General features: G+C 43.3%; 1 protein-coding gene across 4 annotated transcripts in view; it reads right to left on the bottom strand.

Annotated features, from left to right (window-relative positions):
• UXS1 (UDP-glucuronate decarboxylase 1) overlaps positions 1-26,675 on the bottom strand; it is a 66,760-nt gene that overhangs the window by 19,430 nt on the left and 20,655 nt on the right. Inside the window, exons 2-8 of one of the 4 annotated variants that reach the window (XM_060187605.1) lie at positions 20,079-20,106; positions 18,723-18,864; positions 18,116-18,164; positions 15,760-15,803; positions 14,230-14,290; positions 3,239-3,419; positions 567-671 (exon numbers count right to left, since the gene is read on the bottom strand). In XM_060187605.1, coding sequence (XP_060043588.1) covers positions 567-671; positions 3,239-3,419; positions 14,230-14,290; positions 15,760-15,803; positions 18,116-18,164; positions 18,723-18,781 — 499 coding nt within the window. In that variant the 5' untranslated portion in view covers positions 18,782-18,864; positions 20,079-20,106. Of the gene's footprint in view, positions 1-566; positions 672-3,238; positions 3,420-14,229; positions 14,291-15,759; positions 15,804-18,115; positions 18,180-18,722; positions 18,865-20,078; positions 20,107-26,675 lie in introns of all 4 variants that reach the window. The other 3 variants (XM_007531934.3, XM_007531935.3, XM_060187606.1) reach the window with 3 other exon arrangements.

Genomic DNA, 26,675 nt, shown 5'->3' with positions numbered 1-26,675 from the left:
ATCCAGTTTTATTAATGACAACTTCAAATAACCATTCTCCCTGCATCTACACTGGAAATCAAGTCAAAGCAAAAGCACACATGTACCTGAGAAGCCCAGTATGTGAGTAGGCTCTGCTGGTCTGAGGCAGTGGGATCTGAGCAGTGTCTAACCAGTCCCCTGGCCTAGGGAGTGTCACAGTGGATAAAAAGGGACTCCCAGGCATGAAATCCTGAGCTGTATCCCCTGCACTGCATTTACCAGAGTGATGCTCTAACTCTCTCCCTCCCCTTCTCTCATTTTTATATGAGATACATAATTTACTTTATTTTTAACTTTATTTTATTTGATAGGACAGAGAGAAATTTAGAGGGAAGGGGGGGATGGGGAGGGAGAGAGGCACCTGCAGACCTGCTTCACCTCTTGTGAAGCTTTCCCCCTACAAGCGGGAATCAGGGGTTTGAACCCAGTTCCTTGCACACTGTAATGTGTGCACTTAAACAGGTACACCACCGCCTGGCCCCACTTGCAGAACACAATGAAGTATGCCTACAACAGCATCAATAAAAAGAAGAGGAATGACTCACCCAGCATGTTCAGTGTCCCGATGGTGTTGGTCTTCAGAGTCTTGATAGGGTTGTACATGTAGTTGGGAGGCGAGGCCGGGGAGGCCAGATGGTATATCTGGTCAACTAAAGGAGACAGGATGCTCGTATGTCATTTCCAAGAATCATGCCAAAGAAATGCATAGCTCTTAAGGATCAGACTGTATAGTATCAGTGCTGGTATGCTTTCCACCAATATTCTAGTCATCTCATTTTATTTCTTTCTCGTAGAAACTCATTTCCATGTACGAGTAGAAGAACTTTAAAAATAGAAAAGCCTAATGATCTGGAAGGAAAACACGTGCTGAGCCTGTTCATCTCTAATTAGTCAATCTGGCTGTAGAGTCGAGTGCTTTCTGTCCCAGATTAAGCATGCAAATCAGAAGACAGATTTTGCCAGTGCAGAGCTGAGCCTGGGTTATCTACAGAAAACCATGCCAGGCATGAAGGCGTTTGTTTAAGTGGCAACACTGATGCTGCTTATTGGAGAAGAACCTGAAAGGTACTTTTGCCAATAACTTCCAGTCCCCACATTACCATGCTCTGGGATCCAGGTTCAACCCCCAACTCTACCTGCAGGGGGAAGCTGCTGCTTCCTCTTTTTTTTTTTTTTTTTTACAGTTTTTTAAAAGTATTTATTTATTTATGTATTTATTCCCTTTTGTTGCCCTTGTTGTTTTATTGTTGTAGTTATTATTGATGTTGTCGTTGTTGGATAGGACAGAGAGAAATGGAGAGGGGAGGGGAAGACAGAGAGGGGGAGAGAAAGATAGACACCTGCAATCCTGCTTTACCACCTGTGAAGCGACTCCCCTGCAGGTGGGGAGACAGGGGCTCGAACCCGAATCCTTAAGCCGGTCCTTGCATTTGGCGCCACGTGCGCTTAACCCTCTGAGTTACCGCCCGACTCCCTCCTCTTTTTTTTTTAAATTTATCAATTTATTTTCCCTTTTGTTGCCCTTGCTGTTTTATTGTTGTAGTTATTATTGTTGTTGTTATTGATGTCATTGTTGGATAGGACAGAGAGAAATGGAGAGAGGAAGGGAAGACAGAGATGGAGAAAGACAGAGGGGGAGGGAAAGACACCTGTAGACCTGCTTTACAGCCTGTGAAGCAACTCCTCTGCAGGTGGGGAGCTGGGGGCTTGAACCGGGATCCTTACTCTGGTCCTCATGCTTTGTGCCACCTGCACTTAACCGGCTGCGCACGTTACCATGAATTAGGACCTGTCCCTACCTGCGGGGGGGGGGGGGGGGGGGGAGTTTTATCAGTAGTGGAGCAATGCTGCAGATGTTTCTACTCTCCCTATCTAGCAAAAAGAGGAGAAAAAAAAGGGGGGGAACCATTGAAAAAGGCCAAATTATACAGGCACTGAGCCCTAGAAAGAACTCTGGTGGCAAAGAGAAAGGAAGGAAGGAAGGAAGGAAGGAAGGAAGGAAGGAAGGAAGGAAGGAAAGAAGGAAGGAAGGAGTGAGGGAGGGAGGAGGGGAGGGAGGAAAAGAAAAGATAAGGAAGAAAGAGAGGGAGGGAAAGAGGGGAAGGGAGGGAGGAGGAAAAGGAAAGGACATAGGGCCAAAGAGACAGAATAATGGTTATACATCCCAATTCTATGCCTGAGGCTCCAAAATCCCAGGTTTAACTCATGACACTATCATAAGCCAGAGCTAAGCAGTGAAGGTAAAAAGGAAAGAAAAAACAATGTAGACACATCTTTTGGAGAGTCAACATGAAAACCCATACAGTTCTCAAACCACAATTCCTTTAGCTACTGGTGGGTTTTAAGCTCTTATCTGAGGATTTTCATATTAAGACTTCTACCTGAGCTAACGTTCTGGAGAAACAAGAAGCACTTTCATGTAGGCAGGGAGATGGGAATGGGTATGGACCACAAGAAGCCCATTTCACAAGACTACAAAGTTCAAAACCTTGGGTGCATGTACTGTATTCACTTTAAATGCAGTGTCAGGGCCTACCACTCCCTAGCAAACCCCCTCCCCCCCACCCCCAAGCTAGCTTTCTCATTTCTCACTTGGAGAAAGGGGGAGAGATGAGAGGAAAAGTGAGACACCACAGCACAGCTCTACAATCCAGAGAGCACTCCAAGTGCATGGTGCTTCCAAGGGAAACCAGGGCTCAATCCTAGGGTCTTGTGGGTGGTAAGGTATGAGCTCTGCCAGGTGGGTTATCTCTTATGCCCATTCCAACCATTCTTTCCACAGAAATGAGAAGAGCTACTGGTACACAATAAAGTCGTTTCAAAAATAAACCAGTGGGGGCAGGCAGTGGTGCACCTGGTTAAGTGCACATATTACAGTGCACAAGGACCCAGGCTCAAGCTCCTGATGCCCTCCTGTAGGAGGAAAGCTTCACAAATGGTGAAGTAGGGCTGCAGGTGTCTCTGCCTCTTTCCCTCTCTATTTCCACTCCCCCCTCAATTTCTGTCTCTATCCAATAATAAATAAAAATATTTAAAATAAATCAGTGGATAAAGTGTTGGACTCTCAAGCATGAGGGACTGAGTTGCATGTCCAGCTAGAGTGGGTTCTTTGTCTCTCTCGCTCTCTCTCTCTCTCATATAGAAATGAATCTTACATAAATAAACCGCAAGTAAGTTTGATGTGGGCTCAATACTGCCCACCACCAGAGTCTCTCACCTTCAATGTACAGGGGTTCTACCACATCGTGGTTGATCAGCTCAAAGTTCTCGTGGCCGATCCAGTGTTCCACGTTGCGCTTTCTGCCCGTGAAGAAGTTGTCCACCACGGTCACCTCGTGGCCGTCCATCATGAGCTTGTCAGTGAGATGGGAGCCCACGAAGCCCGCCCCTCCAGTTATCTGCATCAGGACGGTGTAGCCCGTGTGCCCGGAAAGAGCACAAGAGAACATGGTGACAACCAATGGCAGGAGTGTCAGTGATGCCCTCACAGGCTAAAACTTGGGGTCTGGGGAGGGAGGCAAATACTAAGGAGAGAGAGTGTGTGTGTTTCATTGCTCTTTTTCAGATAGACAGCAACAGATACACACACACACACACACACACACACACACACACACACACACACACACACCATAGCAGAGTGCCTGCTCAGTGTGGGATGGGTGGGACTCGAACCTGAAGTCAGGAGCATGACAACACAAGTGCCCTCCCAGGTGAGCTATCTTGCTGGCCCTGATGGTAAGTGTTTGAAAGCATCTACTTACCCTTCCTTTACCCAAACCAAGCCACCACATTCTCTTCAAGCTTCTAAGCAGCCAGAAAAGCTAAATCATCACCCAGCATATAATATAGAGAAACAGCAATTGCCGGTTGGATGGACAACTTCACTGGTCATCTCCATCAGGAACAACATAATGGGCCCCTCTGTGAGCCCCTATCGAACCTGGCCCTCATTATGAATCAACAATGGTAGGGAATGTTCTATTCTCCAAAGGGAGGTTGGATAGCATACTCTGCCTATCACCCTAGGATGATGGGTCCTGAAATTGGCACAGCCTGGAATGTTCCTAGCCGTGACCACGGAATGTAAGCCCAGACCTACAGAGATGCTGAGGTTACATAGGCTCCTGTGCTGACTATGGGACCCAGATCAGATCAATGGAGTTTACAGTTAACAATATTTATATACTTTCCCCATATTTGGGAGCTACTCTCTTCCCTGATCCAGCTTTCTGGTCCTTTTTCCAATAATGACACCATTCCCCCAGACAATAACTTAGATCACCTGCATACTGGATGTCAGGCGCAGGCAAATGCTACTTGGGTCACGGGCCCCTTAGATTATACCTAAAATAGACCTACTAGCTATTTCCAAAATGGAGACCCCCAAATCTCCATCCATAATATTCTTCCCTTTAGGTTCATGATTAGTCAACAATTTGCTCTGCTTTCTATCTTAACTCTTTTTCAGCCACCAGGTTCCAGATGCTACCGTGATGCCAACTTCCCAGGGCAGACAACCCCACCAATGTGTCCTGCAGCCTCACCTTTCCAGACCCCTGCCCCACTAAGGAAAGAGAGAGACAAGTTGGGAGTATGGATTGACCTGTCAATGCCCATGTTCAGCGGGGAAGCAATTACAGAAGTCAGACCTTCCATGTTCTGCACCCCATAATGTCCCTGGGTCCATGCTCCCAGATGGTTAAAGAATAGGAAGGCTATCAGGGGAAGGAATGGGATATAGAGTTCTGGTGGTGGGAACTGTGTGGAATTGTACCCCTCTCATGCTATGGTCTTGTCAGTGTTTCCATTCTATAAATTAAATCTTTAAAAAAAAAATATGGAAAAATGAAGAACAAAAAAGAGGTTGTCAAGAACAGTGGGGTCATACAAGCACTGAGTCCTAGTGTTAACCCTGGTAACAAACAAATATGCTTGGGAAACCTTAGCTTTGACCAGAATGGATTAGAATAATTTTTCTTGAATAATCACTATCTAAAAATATTTCAAAAAATTTTATGCAGCATAACAGGCTGGTTATAACATGCTGCTTTCATCAATTCTTTTTTTTATAAAGTTTTTAAAAAAATTTATTTATTTTCCCTTTTGTTGCCCTTGTTTTTTATTGTTGTTGTAGTTATTGTTGTTGATGTTGTTGTTGGATAGGACAGAGAGAAATGGAGAGAGGAAGGGAAGACAGAGAGGGGGAGAGAAAGATAGACACCTGCAGACCTGTTTCACCACCTATGAAGCGACTCCCCTACAGGTGGGGAGCCAGGGGCTTGAACCAGGATCCTTATGCGGGTCCTTGTGCTTTGAGCCAAGTGCGCTTAACCCGCTGCGCTACCGCCCGACTCCCCCTTTCATCAATTCTTAGTCTTCTAGGCAAGAATTTCAAATAGAAACAAAATTGAGAATGCTTTCTCTTTTTTAAAAATTAATTAATTAATTTCCTTTTGTTGCCCTTTTTTTTTAAATTGTTGTAGTTGTTGTTGGATAGGACAGAGAGAAATGGAGAGAGATGGGGAAGACAGAGAGGGGGAGAGAAAGATATACACCTGCAACCAATAGCACAGCTATATACAAGATACTGGGTACTGTACAGCAAACCATAACAAAAGGACTTTTCAAAGTTAACCCAATTACCAAATAATGTGATGATAACATTAACTATCGATTGTCTTTTGGAACCCTAAGACAGCAGGAACCTCACATCTCCACTATAGAGCCTCTACTTCCCCCAGTCCTGGAACCCTTGGATAGGGCCCACTTTCCCATATGCCTCTCCCAATCCATATCAAATAATATTGCATCTGCCGATCACAACCTAATCAACGCAACGATTGCCACGTCAACATGCTTCACTTCAGACTGTGTCCAGAGACTTCACATGTGGAATGACAACCCTTCAACTTCATTACTCGGGTGAGACCTTTCCCTTCATAGTATACTCTAATTTCATCTCAGGTGGTTTACTTTCTAACAAAGTCCCAAAACCTAAATATACACCAGTTTCTGTGAGAGAGAGCATATGTTCACACATATCCGTAAACTACTGCAAAATATATACCTGAAAGCAGAAGTACACTAGAGTTTGCAGTGAGTACCCCCCTAACACTTCCTCTCCACTATTCCAAGCTTGGGGTCCATGATTGCTCAGCAATTTGTTTGGCTTCATATGTTAACTGTCTTTTCGTCACCAGGTTCCAGATGTCATCAGGATGCCGGCCAGGCTTCCCTGGACTGAAGACCCCACCAATGTGTCCTGTAGCTCCGCTTCCCCAGAGACCCACCCTACTAGGGAAAGAGAGAGGCAGACTGGGAGTATGGACCGACCAGTCAATGCTCATGTTCAGCGGTGAAGCAATTACAGAAGCCAGACCTTCCACCTTCTACAACCCACAATGACCCTGGGTCCATCCTCCCAGAGGGATAGAGAGTGGGAAAGCTATCAGGGGAGGGGGTAGGATATGGAGATTGGGTGGTGGGAATTGTGTGGAGTTGTATCCCTCCTACCCTATGGTTTTGTTAATTTATCCTTTCTTTAAAAATAAATAAATAAATAAATAAATAAATAAACAAATAAATGAAAGATATACACCTGCAGACCTGCTTCACTGTCTGTGAAGTGACTCCCCTGCAGGTGGGCAGCCAGGGGCTCGAACCGGGATCCTTCTGCTGGTCCTTGCGCTTTGCGCCACGTGCGCTTAATCCGCTGCACTACTGCCCGACTCCTGAGAATGTTTTCCTTTTAAAATTATTTTTATTGGACAGAGACAGCCAAAAATCAAGAGGATGGGGGGAAGGAGAAAGAGAGAGAGAAAAAGAGATGCACCTACAGCACTGCTTCACCACTTGCAAAGCTTTCCCCCTGCAGGTGGGGACTGGGGGCCAAACCTGGATCCTTGAGCATTGTGACGTGTGCTCAACCAGGTGTGCCACTGCCTGACCCCAATAATGCTTTCTATTTTCAAGGAGCTTCCTCAGGAAACGTAATTACCAAACCCAGGCACACCCTTTGAATAAGGTGAGATGAGCACATGAAAGGAAGTGGGGGGGGGGTGGGAAAGATGGAGGATCTCTCAGAGTGGATCAGCCCTTCCTTCCACAGCTCATTGCCATGTACTGTGTGTCCTATTTCTGCATGTGAGTACCAGGCAGCTCAAGATAAGCCTTCAGGCTTAGGCTGATCAACAAGTGGACAAGAATGCCTTTCAAATGAAGCTCCTCTTTGTGTGGACACTTCCATTATTACTGCAAGGGCTTTTGGTTTTAGCCATGGGATGTCAGACCTGGGCACAAAATGACTGCAGTGTGGCTTAGCTACAGGGTGGCAGAGGACCGCTAACACGAAGTCCACTTGTGGCTATGAAATAAAAGAACTCATCTAACACTCAGTATTTGGTGGGAAGAGCACCCCACGTGAAAGTAAACTTGCAAGGCCCACAGGCTTCACAGACGAGTGTAGACTAACGGGTTTTCTCTTTAACACACAGAAGCAGAAAGGGGGAAGATTACTTTGCTGCTGGAGACACTAATACATTTCTTTTTTTAGAAAACATTTCCTTCATGATTTAATGATGGCCTACAAGGTTATATGACTATAGAGGTCTAGCGTTATGTTACACCCACTGTGAGAGTTCTGTGCTCTCCCAGTCACCGTTGTTCTCACAAATGTATTTCTTAATTCGTATTTAAATGCAGGTACATTTTGATGTGCTATAAATAACTCCAAAAGATGGGTGCTCAAGGATTATAACCCATAGAGTCTGCTCAAAGTGAGACTTTAATAAACCGTCTCAAAAAAGGCATGACTCTATCTGTAAATTCTATCAGAAGGAGATTAAGGGAGAGGAAACAGTTTAAAATTGGTACAAGAAAGTAGTTATAATGGAGGAGGAAAATATATACATATACAACAGAATATTACTCAGTTGTGAAAGAAAAAAAAAAAAGGATGTGATTTTTGTCTTTTGTTCCAACATGGGTAGAATTGGAGAGACTCAAGCTAAGTAAAATAAGCCAGAAGGAGACAGGGAAATAGCAGTTAATCTCACTCGCAGGTGGAATTTGAGAAATAGAAGAGGAAGATACAGAGAAACACAGGACCCTGTTCCCTGTGGTGGAGGAAGATGACACTTGGGTTAGGTATGCTGGCACAGTATTTTTGGGAAGATGTGATGCTGTACCCCTGAGACAGTAACTGTTCTACAAAAGAGACATTTCCCCCTTTAAACATAACTACTCTAATAATCATCAAAGAGACTGATGCAAGCATGTCTGGAATGCATAGTCCTCTAATCCAGATGGTAAAAGAATAGGAGAAGGGGCCAGATGGTGGCTCACCCAACAGAGTGCAAGGGTCTGGGTTCAAGCCCCTGGTCCCAATCTGCAGGTGGGAAGCTTCATAAGTGGTGGAGCAGTGTTGCAGGTATTTCTCCTTGTCTGTCTGTCTGTCTGTCTGTCTATCTATATGAAAGAAAAAAAAAGTGGCCATGAGAAATGGTGGAGTTATGCACGCACCAATCCCCAGCAGTAAACCTGGTGGCAAAACAAACAAACCCAGCAGAAGACAACTCTGTCTGTGTACATGCCAGTTATCAAGGCAGCTTCTTGTGGAATGGTGGGATAAAATGTTCCGAAGACTGGTTCCCCAGTAAAGTGGCTATAAGGGCTATAAACTATTTTAATAAACAAACAACAACAACCAAATATAGTTCCAGAGAGTTAAGAGTGGTGGGTATAAGTTAATCCATGGAACTGCCAGTTATAGGATATGGAGTTTCACTAGAAAGGGCACATCATGGGGGGGGGGGTGGCTGGGCGGTAGTGCAGTGGGTTAAGCATACATGGCACAAAGTGCAAGGACCGGTGTAAGGATCCCGGTTCGAGCCCCTGGCTCCCCACCTGCAAGGGGTCGCTTCACAAGTGGTGAAGCAGGTCTGCAGGTGTCTATCTTTCTCTTCCCCATCTCTCTCAATTTTTCTCTGTCCTATCCAACAACAATAACAGCAATAACAACAACAACAATGATAAATAACAAGGGCAACAAAATGGGAATAATGGCCTCCAGGAGCAGTGGATTCGTAGAGGCACTGAACCCCGGCAATAATCATGGAGGGGGAAAAAAAAAAGAAAGAAAGGGCACATCATGTGGCATCTCTCACCCTCTCACCATCTTGGCAGAGGCTAAATTCTAAGTGAGCCCAGTGGCTACGAAAGCCTGTCTTCACCCCCAGAGCAGTCAGGGGACTCTGATCACTGCTGGCCCAGCTTCCTGGTCAGCTGTAGACCCCACAGACAGAGGTAGGGTAGACTGATGGCTATTGCTCCTTGCAATGCCTCTGCCCCCAACTCAGGGGCTTAGAGAATGCCCTGTGGACAGGGAAGGTTATAGAGGCAGAGCTACTAGGCTCCTCCCTCCAAAGGAACCAGCTCTATGGGAAAGAGAAAGTGATCAAGTCCAAACAAAATGGTGCTGTCAAAGGCAATGATGTCAGCAACAGAAAGAAGGTTGGCAGCAATGAGTGACCAAACTAAACCACAGGGCCGCTAGTTTAGGAGCGTGTGCCAGGGAAAGACATCTAAGAGATGACTTCCTTTGGTCAGAACAGACCTCTGAAAGCCTGGTCTCAAAATCCATCTCTGGAAAGTTGCCAGAATGGAATGGCTCAGACAACAGCCTGTTGAAAGGTTACATCATTTGGCCTGCAACTACCACCACCTGACAGTGCACGGTAGCACAAAGCAGACAGCCAACAGAAAAGTCCAGAAATGTGATCCTCAATAAGAGTTGGGCTGCTGTGTCCAGGCCCAAGAAGGCAGGCTGTGAATGGCTACTACTGGAACTCTACACTCCAAGGCAAACAGCCCCGCCCAGCCATTCAGCAAGTAAATAAGCAAATACAAGCAAGCAAATCTCAGGGGAGGCAGAGGACAGCACTCAGAAGTGCTGTAATATATGATCTACAGTACTCAGTTTTCTAGAGAAAATTATAGGACATACAAAGAAACAAGACTATGTGACTTGCACACAGAAAATATGCAGGTAATAACCACTGCCTGTGTGAGGCTCATAGTCAGTTTTAAAAAAATATTTATTTATTTATTCCCTTTTGTTGCCCTTGTTGTTTTATTGTTGTAGTTATTATTATTGATGTTGTTACTGATGTCGTCGTCGTTGGATAGGACAGAGAGAAATGGAGAGAAGAGGGGAAGACAGAGAGGAGGAAAGAAAGATATATACCTGCAGACCTGCTTTACAGCTTGTGAAGTCACTCCCCTGCAGGTGGGGAGCTGGGGGCTTGAACTGGGATCCTTACGCCAGTCCTTGTGCTTAACCCACTGCACTACTGCCCAACTCCCTTGTTAGTCAGTTTTTTAAAGCAACCATTGAAAACAAAGTCAGGGACCAGGCAGTGGCACACCTGGTTAAGTGCACACACTACAGTGTGCAAGGACCTGGGTTCATGCCCCTGGTCCCCACTTGCAGGGAGAAAGCTTCACAAGTGGTGAAGCAGGGCTGCAGGTGTCTCTCTCATCTCTATTTCCCCTTCCCCTCAATGTCTCTCTGTCTCTATCTAATAAAAAGTAAATAATTTTCAACAAGGGCAACAAAAGGGAATAAGTAAATAAATAAATAATTTTTAAAAAGAAAGAAAACATATTCAATGTGAGCTGGAGAGGTAGCGCATAACAGTTATGCAAAAAGACACTCATGTCTCAGGCTCTGAAGTCCCAGGATCAATCCCCCGCACCACCATAAGCCAGAGCTGAGAAGTGCTCCGGTAAAAAAGAAAAAGAAAACATATTCAACACAGTTGAGGAGCCAATCTCAAAGAGATCAATGTAGAACAAAGTGAACATAGGAGGGGTAATCCCATAGGAGGGGAGTACTGTAACCAAAAGAAAAAACTCACTAGAGAGACTCAACATACCCCAGAACTACCAGAAGAACCAGTAAACTTGGAGAGAACGAAGGTTTATATAACCTATAAGAAGGGGGGAGGAAACAGGAAGTAGGTTCTAATATAGATAGCATTAAGCACACCAATGTGTTGTGCAATGGAGGACCTGACAGAAAGCTGGGAACAGAGAAAAACGAGTCAAAACTAGTAAAACACACTGATCTACACATTCCAGAAACTCAAGTTGAATCCCAAGCTGGATAAATGCAAACGTGAACACACACACAAATGCAGAAAGCGCTGGGGAGATAGCAGAATGGTTATGCAAAATAATTGTCATGCCTGAGGTTCTGGGGTCCCAGGTACACTCCCCAGCACCATCATGAAGCAGAGCTGGACAGTGCTCTGGTCTTCTCTCTCTATGTAATCTCTCTCACTGAAATAAATAAAATGTTCTTTGAATATTCAGAAATTGGCTGAACATTGGCATAGTGGATAAAGCTTTAACTCTCAAGCGTGAGGTCCAAAGTTCAGTCCCTGGCATCACATGTGCCAGAGTGATGCTACGGTTCTTACTTTCTCTCCCCCCCTCCCCCATAAATAAATAAATCTTTTCAAAATGCAGATAGCTTAGAGACATAGGCAACATGTTCAACCATTGTAGGAGGCCTGTCATCCACTAAAGGGTCTCTCTCCTTCCTGGTACCTCAGAAAAGTGGCTTTATTTGGAAGTAGGGCCCATGTAACTAGTGAAGATAAGGCCGCATCACAACAGGGTGCACAGGAATCCAGCAGGAAAGACACATGGGGAGAATACCATGTGGTGATATGGGTGAGCCCTGGCAGGTTGTGTGTACAAGCTAGGATACACAAATATTACTGGAAACAACAGAAGTTAAGTGACAGGCACAGAAGAGATTTTCCCTGGGAGCTTTTTACTATTCAAGTCTTATGAAACAACTGCAGTAGAAAAATGAAAAGGTCCTGAGTTCAATCCCTGGCAGCACATGTACCAGAGTGATGACTGGTTCTTTCTCTTTCTCCTCCTAACATCTCTCATGAATAAATAAATAAAATCTTGAAAAAGGAAAATGAAAACTGGGAGGCCAGGCAGTAGTGTACCGGGTTAAGTGCACATAGTGTGAAATGCAAGGACCTGTGCAAGGATCCTGGATCCAGCCCCCGGCTCCCTACCTGTAGGGGGGTCGTTTCACAAGCGGTGAAGCAGGTCTGTAGGTGTCTATCTTTTTTCTCTTCCTGTATCTTTCCATTCTCCCTCAAATTATCTCTGTCCTATCCAATAAAATGAAAATATGGCCATAGGAGCAGTGGATTTGTAGTGCTGGCACCAAGCCCTAGTGATAACCCTGGGTCAAAAAGGAAGGAAGGAAGGAAAGAAAGAAAGAAAGAAAGGAAGGAAGGAAGGAAGGAAGGAAGGAAGGAAGGAAGGAAGGAAGGAAGGAAGGATGAAAAACTGGGGCTGGGTGGTCACGCACTTGGTTGAATGCACGTTACAAAGCACAAGGACCAGAGTTCAAGAACCCAGTCTCCACCTACAGGAGGAAAGCCTTCACAAGTGGTGAAGCAGAGCTGCAGGTATCTCTCTCCCTCTTCTGGCTGTCTTGATTTCTGGCTGTCTTGATTCAATAACTAAATATAATAAAAAATAAAATAAAAAAAGAAAAGAAAGACAAAAGGTGATTCCCTTAGTATAAGATAACCCCGGTACAATAAATGGCTAGCTAATTAATGTTTAATGTGCATGAAGAAAGTGTCTGCTAGGGTTAGACATATGAGCAACAATAAAGCTCAAGTGGCTATAGTGGTATCAGACAAAATGACTTAAAAAAAAAAAAAAAAACGGGCTCTCTGTCTCTCACCTGCTGTATCCCTCCCTCCCCTCTTGATTTCTGACTGTCTCTATCTAATAAAGAAATAAAGATAATAAAAAATAAAAACCTCAGGGTTGAGTGGTGGTACACCTAGTTAAGTGCACATGGTTACCATGTGCAAGAACCTGGCCGCTGGGAGTGATGGATTCTTAATGCATCCACCAAGCCCCAGTAACAACCCTGGAGGCAATAAAGTAAGCAAATATAACACCAACTCAAACAAAACCAAAAAACTTCACTGGGATATAAATATATATACTATGTAGTATGTATACTTGAGGTCCTGACAAATACCTTTCCCCCATAGATAAGCAAAACAAACAAAGAAAACAACAACAGGGTGGGGGTTAGATAGCACAATGGTTATGCAAAGAGACTCTCATGCCTCAGGCTCTGAAGTCCCAGGTACAATCCCCCAATACCACCATAAGCCAGAGCTGAGCAGTGCTCTGGTGTTAAAAAACAAAAAAACAAAAACAGTGGTATATTGAATAAAGTGTTGGACTCTCAAGCATGCAATCCTTACTGTGATTTCCAGCTTCGCATGTGCCAAAGTGATGCTCTAGTTCTCTCCCACTCCCATTAATGAATACATAAATATTATTCTTTTTAGAAAGGGCTATCTGAATAGATATTTCTCAAAAAAAAGATACAGAATTAGCTAACATATACACCCATCCTTCAAGCTTCACATTACTAGCCATCAAGGATACTCAAATCAAAACCACTAAGGGATGTCACATGACTGTAAGGAGGGTAACAAGCAAGAAGTTATGTGCAAAGTCCCAAGTTCAAGCCCCTGGTCCCCACCTATGGGGTAAAGTTTCATGAATGGTGAAGCAGGGCTGCAGGTGTCTCTGGGTCTCTTTCCTTCTCTACCCCTTCTCTGCCCCTCAAATTTTGTCTCTATTCAGTAATAAATAAATAAATGAAAAGATTAAGAACATTAAAACAACTAGAAAACCAATTTCACTGAGTTATAATGTATGCACTACGCAGTGAGCAATTCACTAGTTTTTCAGTATATTCTCAGAACTGTGTGACTGTCATCAATACTCTGAGGTTTATGATCGTGAAATGTGTATTATGCTTCGACTTTACTTATTTTTTTAGCCACCAGTGCACTGCTGGGGTCTTTGAGGCTGCACAATCCCATCACTCCTGGCAAAATCTTTGTTTATATCGAGGGTAAAAGACAGAGAGGGAGAGACGCCAGTGCATTGTTTCACTGCTTGTGAGACTTCCCCGGTAGGGTGGTGCTCCCCTGTGGTGACCCGGGCTGAAACCCAGGGTTTTGCTCACTGTAAAGGGTGCACTCTGTCAGGTGAGTCACTGCCTGAACCCCTCCACTTCCGTTTCAAAGCAAAGTTTCTTAGTATTACAAATTTAAATCAGATCTGCAAACTTACCAAAATTCTCTTACGATCCTTTTCTGATAAAAATTTGACTGGTGGATACTTCTGGGTGAAACTGTGTAAACAAAGAGATTGAAAAGAGAAAAGGTCAAACATTTCACATGAGCACCTGTCCACTTGCCACCAAAACACATGCTGGATGCCAGAACTGCCATGCTTTGTTCCACTCTGCCCCACGAGTGCTCTAGGAGTCAAAGAATCTCGGCGCATGTGCACTCAAGGTATAGTCAACAAGCTCCTTGCTTAGAAGTAAGCTAAGGATGGAACTTCAGAATTTATAGCAGAGGAGAGACTTTTTTAACTTTATTGCTAAGAGGATTATGATGGGGCTTGACACCTGCATGATAAATCCACTGCTCCTAGTGACCATTATTTCTCCTTTTTTTTTTTTCTTTGATAGGACAGAGAAAAGCTGGGGAGTGGGGAAGGGGATGGAGATGAAGAGAAGAGAGAGACACCTGCAGCACTGCTGCACCACTTGTAAAGCTTTCCCCCTGCAGGTGGGGACCAGGGGCTTGAACCTGGGTCCTTATGCACTGTAATGTGTGTGCTTAACCAGTTGTGCACCGCCTGGCCCCAAAAGCACTACTTTTCACATTTCCCATTTTATTCTGGACAGGACAGAAAGTGCACAAAAAGCTGATGCACGCCATTCAAACTCACCCCGAGGAACAAAAAGTACATACATTTTTTAGCGAGCAGTTTCATTTTATTTTAGTTTAAATGTCTAAAACCCTACTGTTACTTCATTCCCACTAAGTCTTCGACATATACTCAAGAACAAACTTCCAGAGTCTGAGACTTCACTGATTTGACAGAGGGGATTCACTTCCTGAAACCTTATTTATTTTCTGTTTTCTTCTCTCTCTCTCTCTTCCAGAGACAGAGAGGCAAAGAGAGTGAAGAGAGACCACTGCACCAAGGCTTCCTTCAGTGTGGTGTGGATTAGGCTCAAACCTGGGTCAGGCACATGGCAAATTAGCACACCAGCTAAGTGAGCTTTTTCACTGACCACCCTCTTCCCCCTCCCCCACATCCTGGCATCACATGTTAAAATGCTACCATGATGCCAACCAGACTTCCCTGGATAGACAACCCCACCAATGTGTCCTGGAGCCCTGTTTCCCCAGAGCCCCAACCCACTAGGGAAAAACAGAGACAGGCTGGGAATATGGATCAACCTGTCAACGCCCATGTTCAGTGGGGAAGCAATTACAGAAGCCAGACATTCCACCTTCTGCCTCCCACAGTGCTCTTGGCTCCATACTCCCAGAGGGTTAAAGAATAGGAAAGTTATCAGGGGAGGAGATGGGATACGGAGTTCTGGTGTTGGGAGTTGAATGGAGTTGTACCCCTCCTATCCTATGGTTTTATCAATGTTTCCTTTTTATAAATAAATAAATAAAAGCAAAAATTTAGAATAATTTTCTCATAGGGAAAGTTCCTCTCTTTGATATTATAAAAATCACTCGAGATAAACTTTATAAACATTTTCCTGATCTTGAGAAAAAAAAGCACACATACCTTTTTTCCAAATCTCGGATTTTCTCTCTTAGGGGTTCAATAATCTACAACAAAGATAACGAAAGTAAAATTTAAAGCAAACACAGTCCTGACACTGATGTTCCAGATAAGCACGATCTGACTACAAAGCAGACTTTTAATCTCCTCTACAATTTACCTCTAGTTTGAAATTAAGACACACTCCTTGAGTCACAATTCTAGAACCAAGATGATGAAATATGTTGAAACTTTTAGCTACAGATGCCCAGCTTTAACAGAGAAGCTTCTTTGCTTTGGGGGGCCCAGGAGGAGATATAGTAGGACTCTTAAACATGGGATCCTGAGTTCAATTCCTGGCATCACTTATGCCAGAGTGATGCTCTGGTTCGTTCTCACTCTCTCTCTCTCTCATTAATAAATACATTTTCCCCCCCAAAAGTTCCTTTCCTGTCCTGTTCACTATGAGCAATGATCAGGTGGCTTAAGCTTATAAAAAGGGCAGAATAACATGATCTTTTTCTTTGCAGGAACTAAAGAATCCCCAAATGCAGCCAACACAATATAATCGTTTCTGTTGTCCAACTAAATTGTTAGGGTTTAATTTCACTGCTCCTAGGTTGACTCTGTCATTTAAAAATATGCTTTCTTCATTTTTAAATTTTTATTATTTTTAAAGAGAGACACAGCATGAGAGACCATGGCACCAATACTTTTGTTCAGTGTGATGGGGCCTGGGTTTGAACCTGGGTTGTACACATGGCAATGCAGTGTACTATCCCAGTAAGCTATTTTTCTAGTCCTGCCATTCCTTTTCATTTCAGACAGAGAGAGAGAGAGAGAGAGAGAGAGAGACAGAGAGAGACAGAGAGAGGAAAAGGCACCAAAGCACTAGAGATTCCTCCCCCCTCCCATCCCAGGCAGGTGTGAATGGCAAGGCCCTATCTGGTGAGTTCTCCTCCAGGTGGCAACTAGACTCAGACTGAACCAGATGCAGCAGATACAATGTTAGCTTCCAGGCAAGCTCTTCTCTGAGCTCCTGGAAGCTCAGAGACAGTAGCTAGCTGTTCCCTGTGACAGTAGCTAGAGAGTTCCCCTGTGCTCCAGCATCTGACTTTAAATTAGAGTGAGTAACTCCCCACTCCTCCCATGGTTGACGGTTCATCAGTCTGCACCTCAGTCTGCACCTCGTTAGGGTTAGGGTTAGGCGTTGGGAGGTGAGTCAACCACTAGAGTGCACACATCACCCTGCATGAGATCTGGAATTCAGCTGCTGACCATTGCTTGGGAGTCCCCACTAAGGAGAAGCCTCCCTGGTGCTGCAGCCTCTCTCATGCTGTATGTAAACCAAATGGCTACGTGCAGCGGTGAAGCTGTGTGGGCACAGAGCCTTAGCAATAACCCTGGTGGGAAAGCAAAGTGTTTAATCTACCTCAAGAGCTAGCTTTCAGTCAGGCTGGTGTGATAACCACCACTTTCACCTGAAGCCACCAGATCTTTCCAAAGTCCTACTCTTCGGAGTTGGGGCTATTTTTCCTCTCTGCTTTTGCTCTGGTGAGTGAGTGGCCATGGATTCTTAACTCTACCCACAGTGGTTACTCTAACCACTTCCCTTTCTCTAAGGAATTCTAAAAAGTCTCAGCTGAAACGTCACATCAAGGGTGGTCTGGAAGGTGGCACAATGACAAAACTTTGGACTCTCAAGCATGAGGTCCTGAGTTCGATCCCTGGCAGCACATGTGCCAGAGTGATGTCTGGTTCTTTCTCTTTCCTCTTATCTTTCTCATAAATAAATAAAATCTTAAAAAAAAAAAACACACACACATCAAAGTTTAAGTCCATTCGACTGTTATGGCAGAATCTCTGTTAGTTGTCATCACACTAAAAACAAATAAACTGGGGCTGTGGTGGTAAACCCAGTAAAGGGCACATGTTACCATGCATGAGGAACTGGGTTCAAGCCCATGGTCCCTATATGTGGGGGGAGGGACGGGAAGATTCATGAGCAGTATTGCAGGTGTCCCTCTGCCTTTCTCTCTTTCTTTCCTCTCTCCATTTCTCTAAAAATAAAAATAAAGCAGCTATAGGGAACTGTGAGTTGTGCAGGCACCAAATCCCAGCAAGAAGACTAGTAGCATAAATAAATAAAGTCATTTATTTATTTATTTATTTAAGTCATCACACCTTTATAGAATGAATAAATGTATCTACAGGATAATAGACTCCCCTTAAGTAAGAGGATAGTTTTTAATTTTTGTCAAAGTCAAAACCCAGCATCAACCTGATGCACAAAGATACTAGCACAAGCAAAAGGGAACTCAACAAATATGTCAGAGAGAGAGAGAGAAAAAAAATGAATGAATACAGAAATGAGACTCACCTCTTCAATCTTGCTTTCAAATTTGAGTTCACCATTTTCCTGGATGGACCTATTGAGGAGAAAACTACAAAACTGAGATCAGTTGTAAAGCTTTATCATTTCAAGATTTATTTCTAAACAAATCAGCATCAAGTCATAAGCTGCAGATCATCTTCCTCTACCTTCTGCATGCCAGTCAGCTGCACCGACTTCTTCCAGAAGGGGGCGCACCACAAGAAAACGACTGGGGGCAGGAATCTCCCCCAACGCATCCAGGAATGTGCTTATTTATTAGCAGGACTTAAAGGTCGTTTCTATGAAATGAGAATAATCTCATTTTCATGCATGTGATCTATTACTGAAAGCAGAAAGCGTGTTTTTGTTTTCTTTTTCTTCTGTTTTTCTTTTGTTTGCTCAGCTCTGGTTAATGGGGACTGAATCTGGGACCTAAGAGCCTCAGGCAGGAAAGTCTTTTGTAGAACCACTGCACTATCTCCCTGGTGAGGGAAGCATGTTTTATTAGAGGACATGTTTGTCTACCTGCCTTTGCTGGCGATTTAATATAAAATCCAAGTTAAAAAAAAAAAAGCTTCTTGAAATGGAATCTGAGGATGGTGAGACAGCTCACCAGAGCAGAATGTGTCCTTTGCCTTGTGAGTGACTCCAATTTGAGTCTGGCTTCCACATGACTTGGAGGGGAGTGGGGGATCGACACGCGATACTTCAGTGCTTCAGTGTCTTTCCCCCTTTTATCTGGAAAGGCTTTTTTGCTGAGAGCAGTACCACATCAATGCCAAAAAAAAAAAAAAAAAAAGGGCAGGGGTGACTTGACTTGAGTATCCTACTACTTAGCCACACAATAATCATTTCTACTACTCTTTTTTTTTCTTTTTTTCCCCTTTTGTTGCCCTTGTTTTTTTACTGTTGTTGTAGTTATGATTGTTGTTATTGATGTTGTCATTGTTAGATAGGACAGAGAGAAATGGAGAGAGGAGGCAAAGACAGAGAGGGAGAGAAAGATAGACACTTGCAGACCTGCTTCACCACCTGTGAAACGATTCCCCTGCAAGTGGGGAGCCAGGGGCTCGAACCAGGATACTTATGCTGGTTCTTGCGCTTTGCGCCACCTGCGCTTAACCCTCTGGGCTACTGCCCAACTCCCTCTACTATTCATATACTGTCACTATCAAGAAATAAAAATTAAAATGAATTTTTTTCTTCCAATAAAATTGCACCTAAAAGCACCAAATCTATCTTCACAATGAAAGTGTATTGCTTTTTACTGGTTTTCTTTAATAGTTACACAAGGATTTCACTTTCCAAGTGTATCTCTTGCCCAATTAAAAAGCACATGCAATCAACACTTAGACCAGAAAGTACCAGGAGTATAATCCCCAGACAGGCGGGTGGGTCTCAGTAACCCCAGGCCTAGTCACAGATACTCAGGTAAATATTCAAATCATTTGTATTCTTTAAGCAGATCCATTAGCAAAAAGGCACAGTGCAAATGTGTAAGCAGCTAAAAATTCAGTTTAATTGAAAAAAAAAATATATATATATATAGGCCGAGTGGTGATGCACCGGGCTGAGTGCACATGCTACAATGCACAAGGACCTGGGTTTGAACTCCCAATCCCCACCTATAGGGGGAAAGTTTCATGAGTGGTGAAGCAGTGTTGCAGGGGTATCTCTGTCTCTCTCCCTTTCCCTCTTGATTCCTGGCTGTCTCTATCCAATAAATAAAGATAATTAAAAAATTATAATATATAGCCATCAACCAATCCAAAGTATCATTAGCACGAGCATAACAACTGCTTTATGTCTATAAACCCAACCACACTGTGATCAGGAGGTCAGTGGGTTGTGCACACTCATTACACCTGTGAGGCCCCACATCCATCCCCAGCACCATGTATGATGAAATAACGTTCCAGTCAGTTTCTCTCTTTCTCTCAATAATCCAAATTATTAAAAAACTAATTACCTCATGCTCACGAAGTTTCCCCAGACAGCTGTAAGGAAAAGAACAGGGAAGGAGGAGAGAATCAGTATTTAAATCCTCGAAATCCAAGAATTCCAAATCAGTACACTTTTTTATACAGGGCATCAAGATAATTCCAGTGACAGTTCATGGAAATGATAAGACACATGCTGCTTGGTAATACGTGCGCTCTCTGGGATGAGTTGCACATGTCCCCAAGATGTCTTCTTAATCCTGTTTCTAGGAGTATTGCGTCAACCATCAGACCAAGTCAGAGCACTGGAGGCTGCCTCCGCTTCAGGACAGAATGACACCAGGATCTGCTTCCTGAGCCTTCTCCCGGTCCCCATGGGCCCTGCCACAGCTGCTCTCTCTCAGGCAGTGGGTGAGGACCCTGGGCTCTGCCTCAGGAATGACAGCCACTGCCACACCTTCTCTGCCCCTCGACAGCCCAGAGCCACTCAGTGTCCTGACCTATTCACGTCACCAGATCTCACTGACTGGTGCTTGAAGATGTTACCTCCCCACTTTCCAGGTGCACCCCAAGAGCGCTCATGAGCCCTTTACTCTCCTCACCAATTGGATGTTCATGCAGCCTCTCCACCTCCCAAACTACTCTCCCTCTCAACCCTTCCAGCACACCAGCAGCCTCAAGATGGTTGGGACTATCCACGTGCTAGAGGTGTACCTGGTCCTGTGTTGCCACAGCAATCACTGCTCATGGCCTGCTCAGTACCAGTTTATAGGGGGATCACTCAGCACACAGCACTTTCTAACCCACATGTGCAATACCAAGCACAGGTGGGTCAGGAGTCAAAATGGATGCACTGAAGGTCAGGGTTAAATATCAATTTGTTTTTGTGGCCCAGGGAGTAGGACAGTGAATAAAGCACTGGCCTCTCAAGCATGAGGTCCTGAGTTCAATCCCTAGCATGCCATGTTCTAGAATGAGGCTCTTGTTCTCTCTCCTTCTCTTCCTTATGAATAAATACATATTTTAAAAGATCTGTTTATTTACTAGCACAAAAAAGAGGACCAGGCATCATTCTGTCACATATGATGCTGGAGATTAAATTCAGGACTTCATGCTCTTGGCTCATTACTTCAGCCACTGATGCCATGTCCTAGGCCACAAGGTGTGTTCTCACCTTCTTACATTTATCTCTTGCTTAGTGCTTTCATCTTTAGAAGTTTTATTTCCAGTTCTTTGTTTTTGTTTTTTGGTCAATTACTATATAAATATATAGTGGTCTGGGAGGTGGTACAGTGGATAAAGTACTGGACTCTCAAGCATGAGGTCCTGAGTTCAATCCCCGGCATCACACATACCAGAGCGATATTTGGTTCTTTCTCTCTCCTCCTGTCTTTCTCATTAATAAATAAAAATTTCAAAAAGTATTTAAACTATATATATATATATATACACACATATATATATATATACACACACTTATATATCTTATTTGATATGAAAGAATTGAGAGAGGGGGGTGGGAGAAAGGGAGAGGGGGAGACAGAGAGGTAGACAGAGATAGAGATGAGAGAGAGAGAGAGGGAAAGAGAGAACACCCAGAGTACCACTCAGGTGTACACGCCAACTGGAAGCCTCTGACTCCTTTGAAAATTTGACCGCCTTTGAAATCCTCAATTACTCCACTTGCTTTGCTCTGGAATGCAAAGAACTCAGAGTCCAACACAAACCAAAGGACACTCACTGGCAGCGAGAAAGGCCCCAAAGAGGACAAACTGTGTGGTAAAGAGGAAACAGGCCATTTCCAACAATTACGAGCTCTGCACCTGGTGTTCTGTGCAGACTAGCCTGAAACATTCTAGGGCCTGGAATTTAAAAATTCAACATGATTTTACTGTAGAATCATGCAGGCTGCTGACATTAATCTCATCTATCACACTATACTTCTCATAATACACCTCAGGCACCCCATAATATAGCCACATGCCAGGGCTGTCCACCCAGCTTTGTACAATCACTACTGTCCTCTGTGGCATTAAGATACCTGCAAACATGTGCTCATATTTCTATACCCGCTGAAAGAAAAAATGAAGGAGGGGCCAGGCAGTATGGTGCACCCATCTGAGTGCTGACATTACTATCCAAGGACCCAGGTTCAAGCCTTGGGTCTCCACCTGCAAAGCAGAAAGCTTCACGAGTAGTGAAGCAGTGCTACAGGTGTCCCTTACTCCTTCTCTCTCACTTTCTGTCCCATTAAAAAGGAAAGAAGAAAGAATGAATGAAATAGCAAATTCTCCAAGTGACTGGCCATCTAAGATAGAAGTCAGAAAAGCTTTTCCTGGCAAGGAACAGAGATAACTCTTTCCAATTCTATGAGGCACAGAAATCTTGAAGTACCCAGTCACCCCCACCACTGCAGGGTGGACATGGTGACAGAGAATGTTGAAAGGCACAGCTGCACCCTGTACCACTTCATTCATCCGGAAACACTGAAATCTGAGCATCACAGAATTTCCATGTTAAGAAATACTGTCATGTTTCCTTTCACTTCCCTTTGAAGCATTTATCCCTCAACGACCCTGGGTCCATGCTCCCAGAGGGATAGAGAATGGGAAAGCTATCAGGGGAGGGGGTGGGTTATGGGGATTGGGTGTTGGGAATTGTGTGGAGTTGTACCCCTCCTACCTTATGCTTTTGTTCACTAATCCTTTCTTAAATAAAAAATTAAAAAAAAAATTATTAAAGCAGAAGGCAGGGCTACGAGCAGCAGCAGATCTGTTTCTCTCCTCTCTCCTCTCCTCTCCTCCCCTCCCCTCCCCTCCACTCCCCTCTCCTCTCCTCTCCCAGATCAACTAGGAATACCAAAGGAGATCACCTGGGGCTGAAACAAGACAGGACTAGAATGACTATAGGAACCCACCAAATCACCAGTGAGTACAAACACGTACTGGTAACAGAGAGGAGTGTAGGGAAAGATTAAGTGACTGCTAACAGTCCAGCAATTTATCAGTTGAGACACCACCTCCAGTCTGTTCCACCAACAAGGGGACAGCTGAAGGGAGGAGAGGACTCCCCGGAGACTCACCAAGTGCAACTCTCAGTCTCCATTGCTACTGCCCTCAGAATCTGGAGCAGCAGCAGGGAGGGACACCAGGGGACAGAGATCTAAGGGGAAACTCAGGAGAAGACCTATACCTCAGTGGCACAGCTGTGGGGCTGTGAAAGTCTCTTTGCATAACCACTGGATGATCTCTGCCACACCCTGCCGTATCTCTTGGTCAGGAGTCAGTGATTAAGCTAAGAAGCCTACTTATAGTTTAGAAGCCTCAGGCTCCCATAGACTACAGAGAAGGAAAAAAAAGAGGCTTTTAAATCACTGAGCTCCAACTCAGGGATTAAAATACTATTGAAACAACTGTTAACTTCCACCACTGTGAACCCTTTAATTACCTTACTTAGACACAAGTCAATCCAGGAAATAGTGATCAGTAATTTGAACTCATAATATATAAAGTGGGTAAACCAACAAGAAGAAATATTGAAGAAACGAACCAGAACAACAGTCCAGCAAAAAGCCCCCCAAAGGGTGAAGCACAAAATAATGAGTTCAACATCCAAACATTAGCTAAGGAAATAATCAAAGGAGTGAGTAAAGAGGTTGAAAGAATTGTAATCAGAAATACAGGAACAACAAATGAGACTCTGGAAGAAAACACTATCTCAAGGTTATTAGAGAGCTGAAAGCTGAAATAGCTGAGCTAAGAACACAACTAGCTGAACAAGCTAAAACAGTATCAGAATAGGGTAACAAAATAGATGAACTCCAGAAAACAGTAGAGGGCAGAGAGAATAGAATCAATGTGGCTGAAGAGAGAATTAGCAAGATCTAGGACGAATTAGAGACAACTAAAAAAGAAATAAGAGATCTCAAAAAGAGATTAAGAGATGCTGAAAACAACCACAGAGACCTATGGGATGACTTCAAAAGAAACAATATATGCATTATTGGCTTACCAGAGGAAGAAAGAGAGGGAGAGGAAGAAAGCATTCTTCAGGCCATAATAGCTGAGAACTTCTCTAGTCTAGACAACATCAAAGACATAAAGATTCAAGAGCCCAGAGGGTCCCAAACAGAATTAACCCAGACTTAAAAGACACCAAGACACGTCATATTTAGAATAGAAAGGAATAAGGATAAAGAAAGGATCCTGAAGGCTGCAAGAGAAAAACAGTCACCTACAGAGGAAAGCCCATAAGATTAGCAGCAGACTTCTCCAAACAAACACTAAAGGCCAGAAGAGAACGGCAAGATATCTATCGAGTGCTCAATGAGAAAGGCTTTCAACCAAGAATACTATATCCTGCTAGACTGTTATTCAGATTAGATGGAGGCATCAAAACTTTCTCAGACAAGCAACAGTTGAAGGAATCAACTATCTCCAAGCCAGCCCTGAAAGAAGTTCTGAAAGGTCTTCTATAAACAGTCAGACCATCATAAATAGGACATACATCAGAACACTCTAAAACTCTACAAGAATGGCGTTAAAATATCTTCGTTCTTTGACGTCAATAAATGTCAATGGCTTGAATTCACCTATTAAAAGACACAGAGTAGGAAGATGGATCAGAAAATACAACCCAACAATACGCTATCTACAGGAAACCCACCTAATTCAACAAGACAAACACAGATTTAAAGTGAAAGGCTGGAAAACTATCATACAAGCCAATGGCCCACAAAAAAGGGCAGGATCAGCTATTCTCATATCTGACATGATAGACTTTAAAATAGATAAGATTAAAAAAAGATAGAAATGGACATGACTTAATGCTCAGAGGATCAGTCAATCAAGAGGACTTAACAATTATTAACATCTATGCACCCAATGAGAAGCCATCTAAATACATCGAACGTCTACTGAAAGAGCTACAGCAATATATTAACAGTAACACAGTCACAGTGGGGGACTTCAACACCCCACTTTCTCAACTTGACAGATCATCCAGTCAGAAAATCAATAAAGACATAAGGGAGCTAAATGAAGAGATAGATGAACTAGAACTGTGGGACATTTTCAGAGTCATTCATTCCAAGAAACTGGAATACACATTTTACTCAAATCCACATGGGTCATTCTCAAGGATAGACCATATATTAGGCCACAAAGACAGCATCAGCAAATTCAAGAGCATTGAAATCATCCCAAGCATCTTCTCAGACCACAGTGGAACTAAACTAACACTTAACAATCAACAAAAGATTAGTAATAGTCCCAAAATGTGAAAGCTCAACAGTACACTTCTTAACAACCTCTGGGTCAAAGAGGAAATCAAGGAAGAAATCAAAATGTTTCGAGACTTCAATGAAAATGAAGACACAAGCTATCAAAATATTTGGGACACAGCTAAGGCAATACTGAGAGGGAAGTTCATAGTTATACAAGCACACATTAGGAAACAAAAAAAAGCACAAAAAAACAGCCTGATTGTACATCTTAAAGACCTAGAAGAACAACAACAAAGGAACCCTAAAGCAACCAGAAGGACAGAAATCACTAAAGTTAGGGCAGAAATAAATAACATTGAGAATAGGAAAACCATACAAAAGATCAATGAAAGTAAATGTTGGTTCTTCGAAAGAGTAAACAAAATCGACAAACCTTTAGCCAGACTCACAAAACAAAAAAGGGAGAAGACCCAAATAAATTGGATACTAAATGAAAGAGGAGCTATCACAACAGACACCACAGAAATTCAACATATTATGCGAGGCTTCTATGAACAACTATATGCCACCAAGCTAGAGAACCTGGAAGAAATGGATGATTTCCTAGACACCTATCAACTTCCAAAACTAAATAAAGAGGAAGTGGATAACAGGAACGGGCCCATCACAGCTAATAAAATTGAAACAGTTATCAAAAATCTTCCCAAAAATAAAGTCCTGGACCAGATAGTTTTACAAATGAATTCTACAAAACCTTCAAAGAAGAACTAATACCTCTACTTTTAAAAGTCTTCCAGAAGACTGAAGACAATGGAATCCTACCTGCCACCTTCCATGAAGCCAACATCACTCTGATACCAAAAGCAGACAGGGACACAACCAAAAAAGAAAACTACAGACTAATATCTCTGATGAACATAGATGCTAAAATAGTGAACAAAATTCTAGCCAACCGGATACAGTAGTATATTCAAAAGATTGTTCATCATGACCAAGTAGGGTTTATCCCAGGCATGCAAGGTTGGTTTAATATACGGAAATCAATCAATGTGATCCGCCACATCAACAAAAGCAAGACCAAAAACCACATGGTCATATCAACAGATGCAGAGAAAGCCTTTGACAAAATACAACATCGCTTTATGATCAAAACACTACAAAAAATGGGAATAGATGGAAAATTCCTGAAGATAGTGGAGTCTATATAAAGCAAACCTACAGCCAACATCATACTCAATGGTGAAAAACTGGAAACATTTCCACTCAGATCAGGTACTAGACAGGGATGCCCACTATCACCATTACTATTCAACATAGTGTTGGAAGTTCTTGCCATAGCAATCAGGCAGGAGCAAGGAATTAAAGGGATACAGATTGGAAAGGAAGTCAAACTCTCCCTATT

Source organism: Erinaceus europaeus, chromosome 3 (genome assembly GCF_950295315.1).
Source record: "Erinaceus europaeus chromosome 3, mEriEur2.1, whole genome shotgun sequence".
Taxonomy (NCBI): Eukaryota; Metazoa; Chordata; class Mammalia; order Eulipotyphla; family Erinaceidae; genus Erinaceus; species Erinaceus europaeus.
This window is presented reverse-complemented; position numbering and strand designations above follow the sequence as displayed.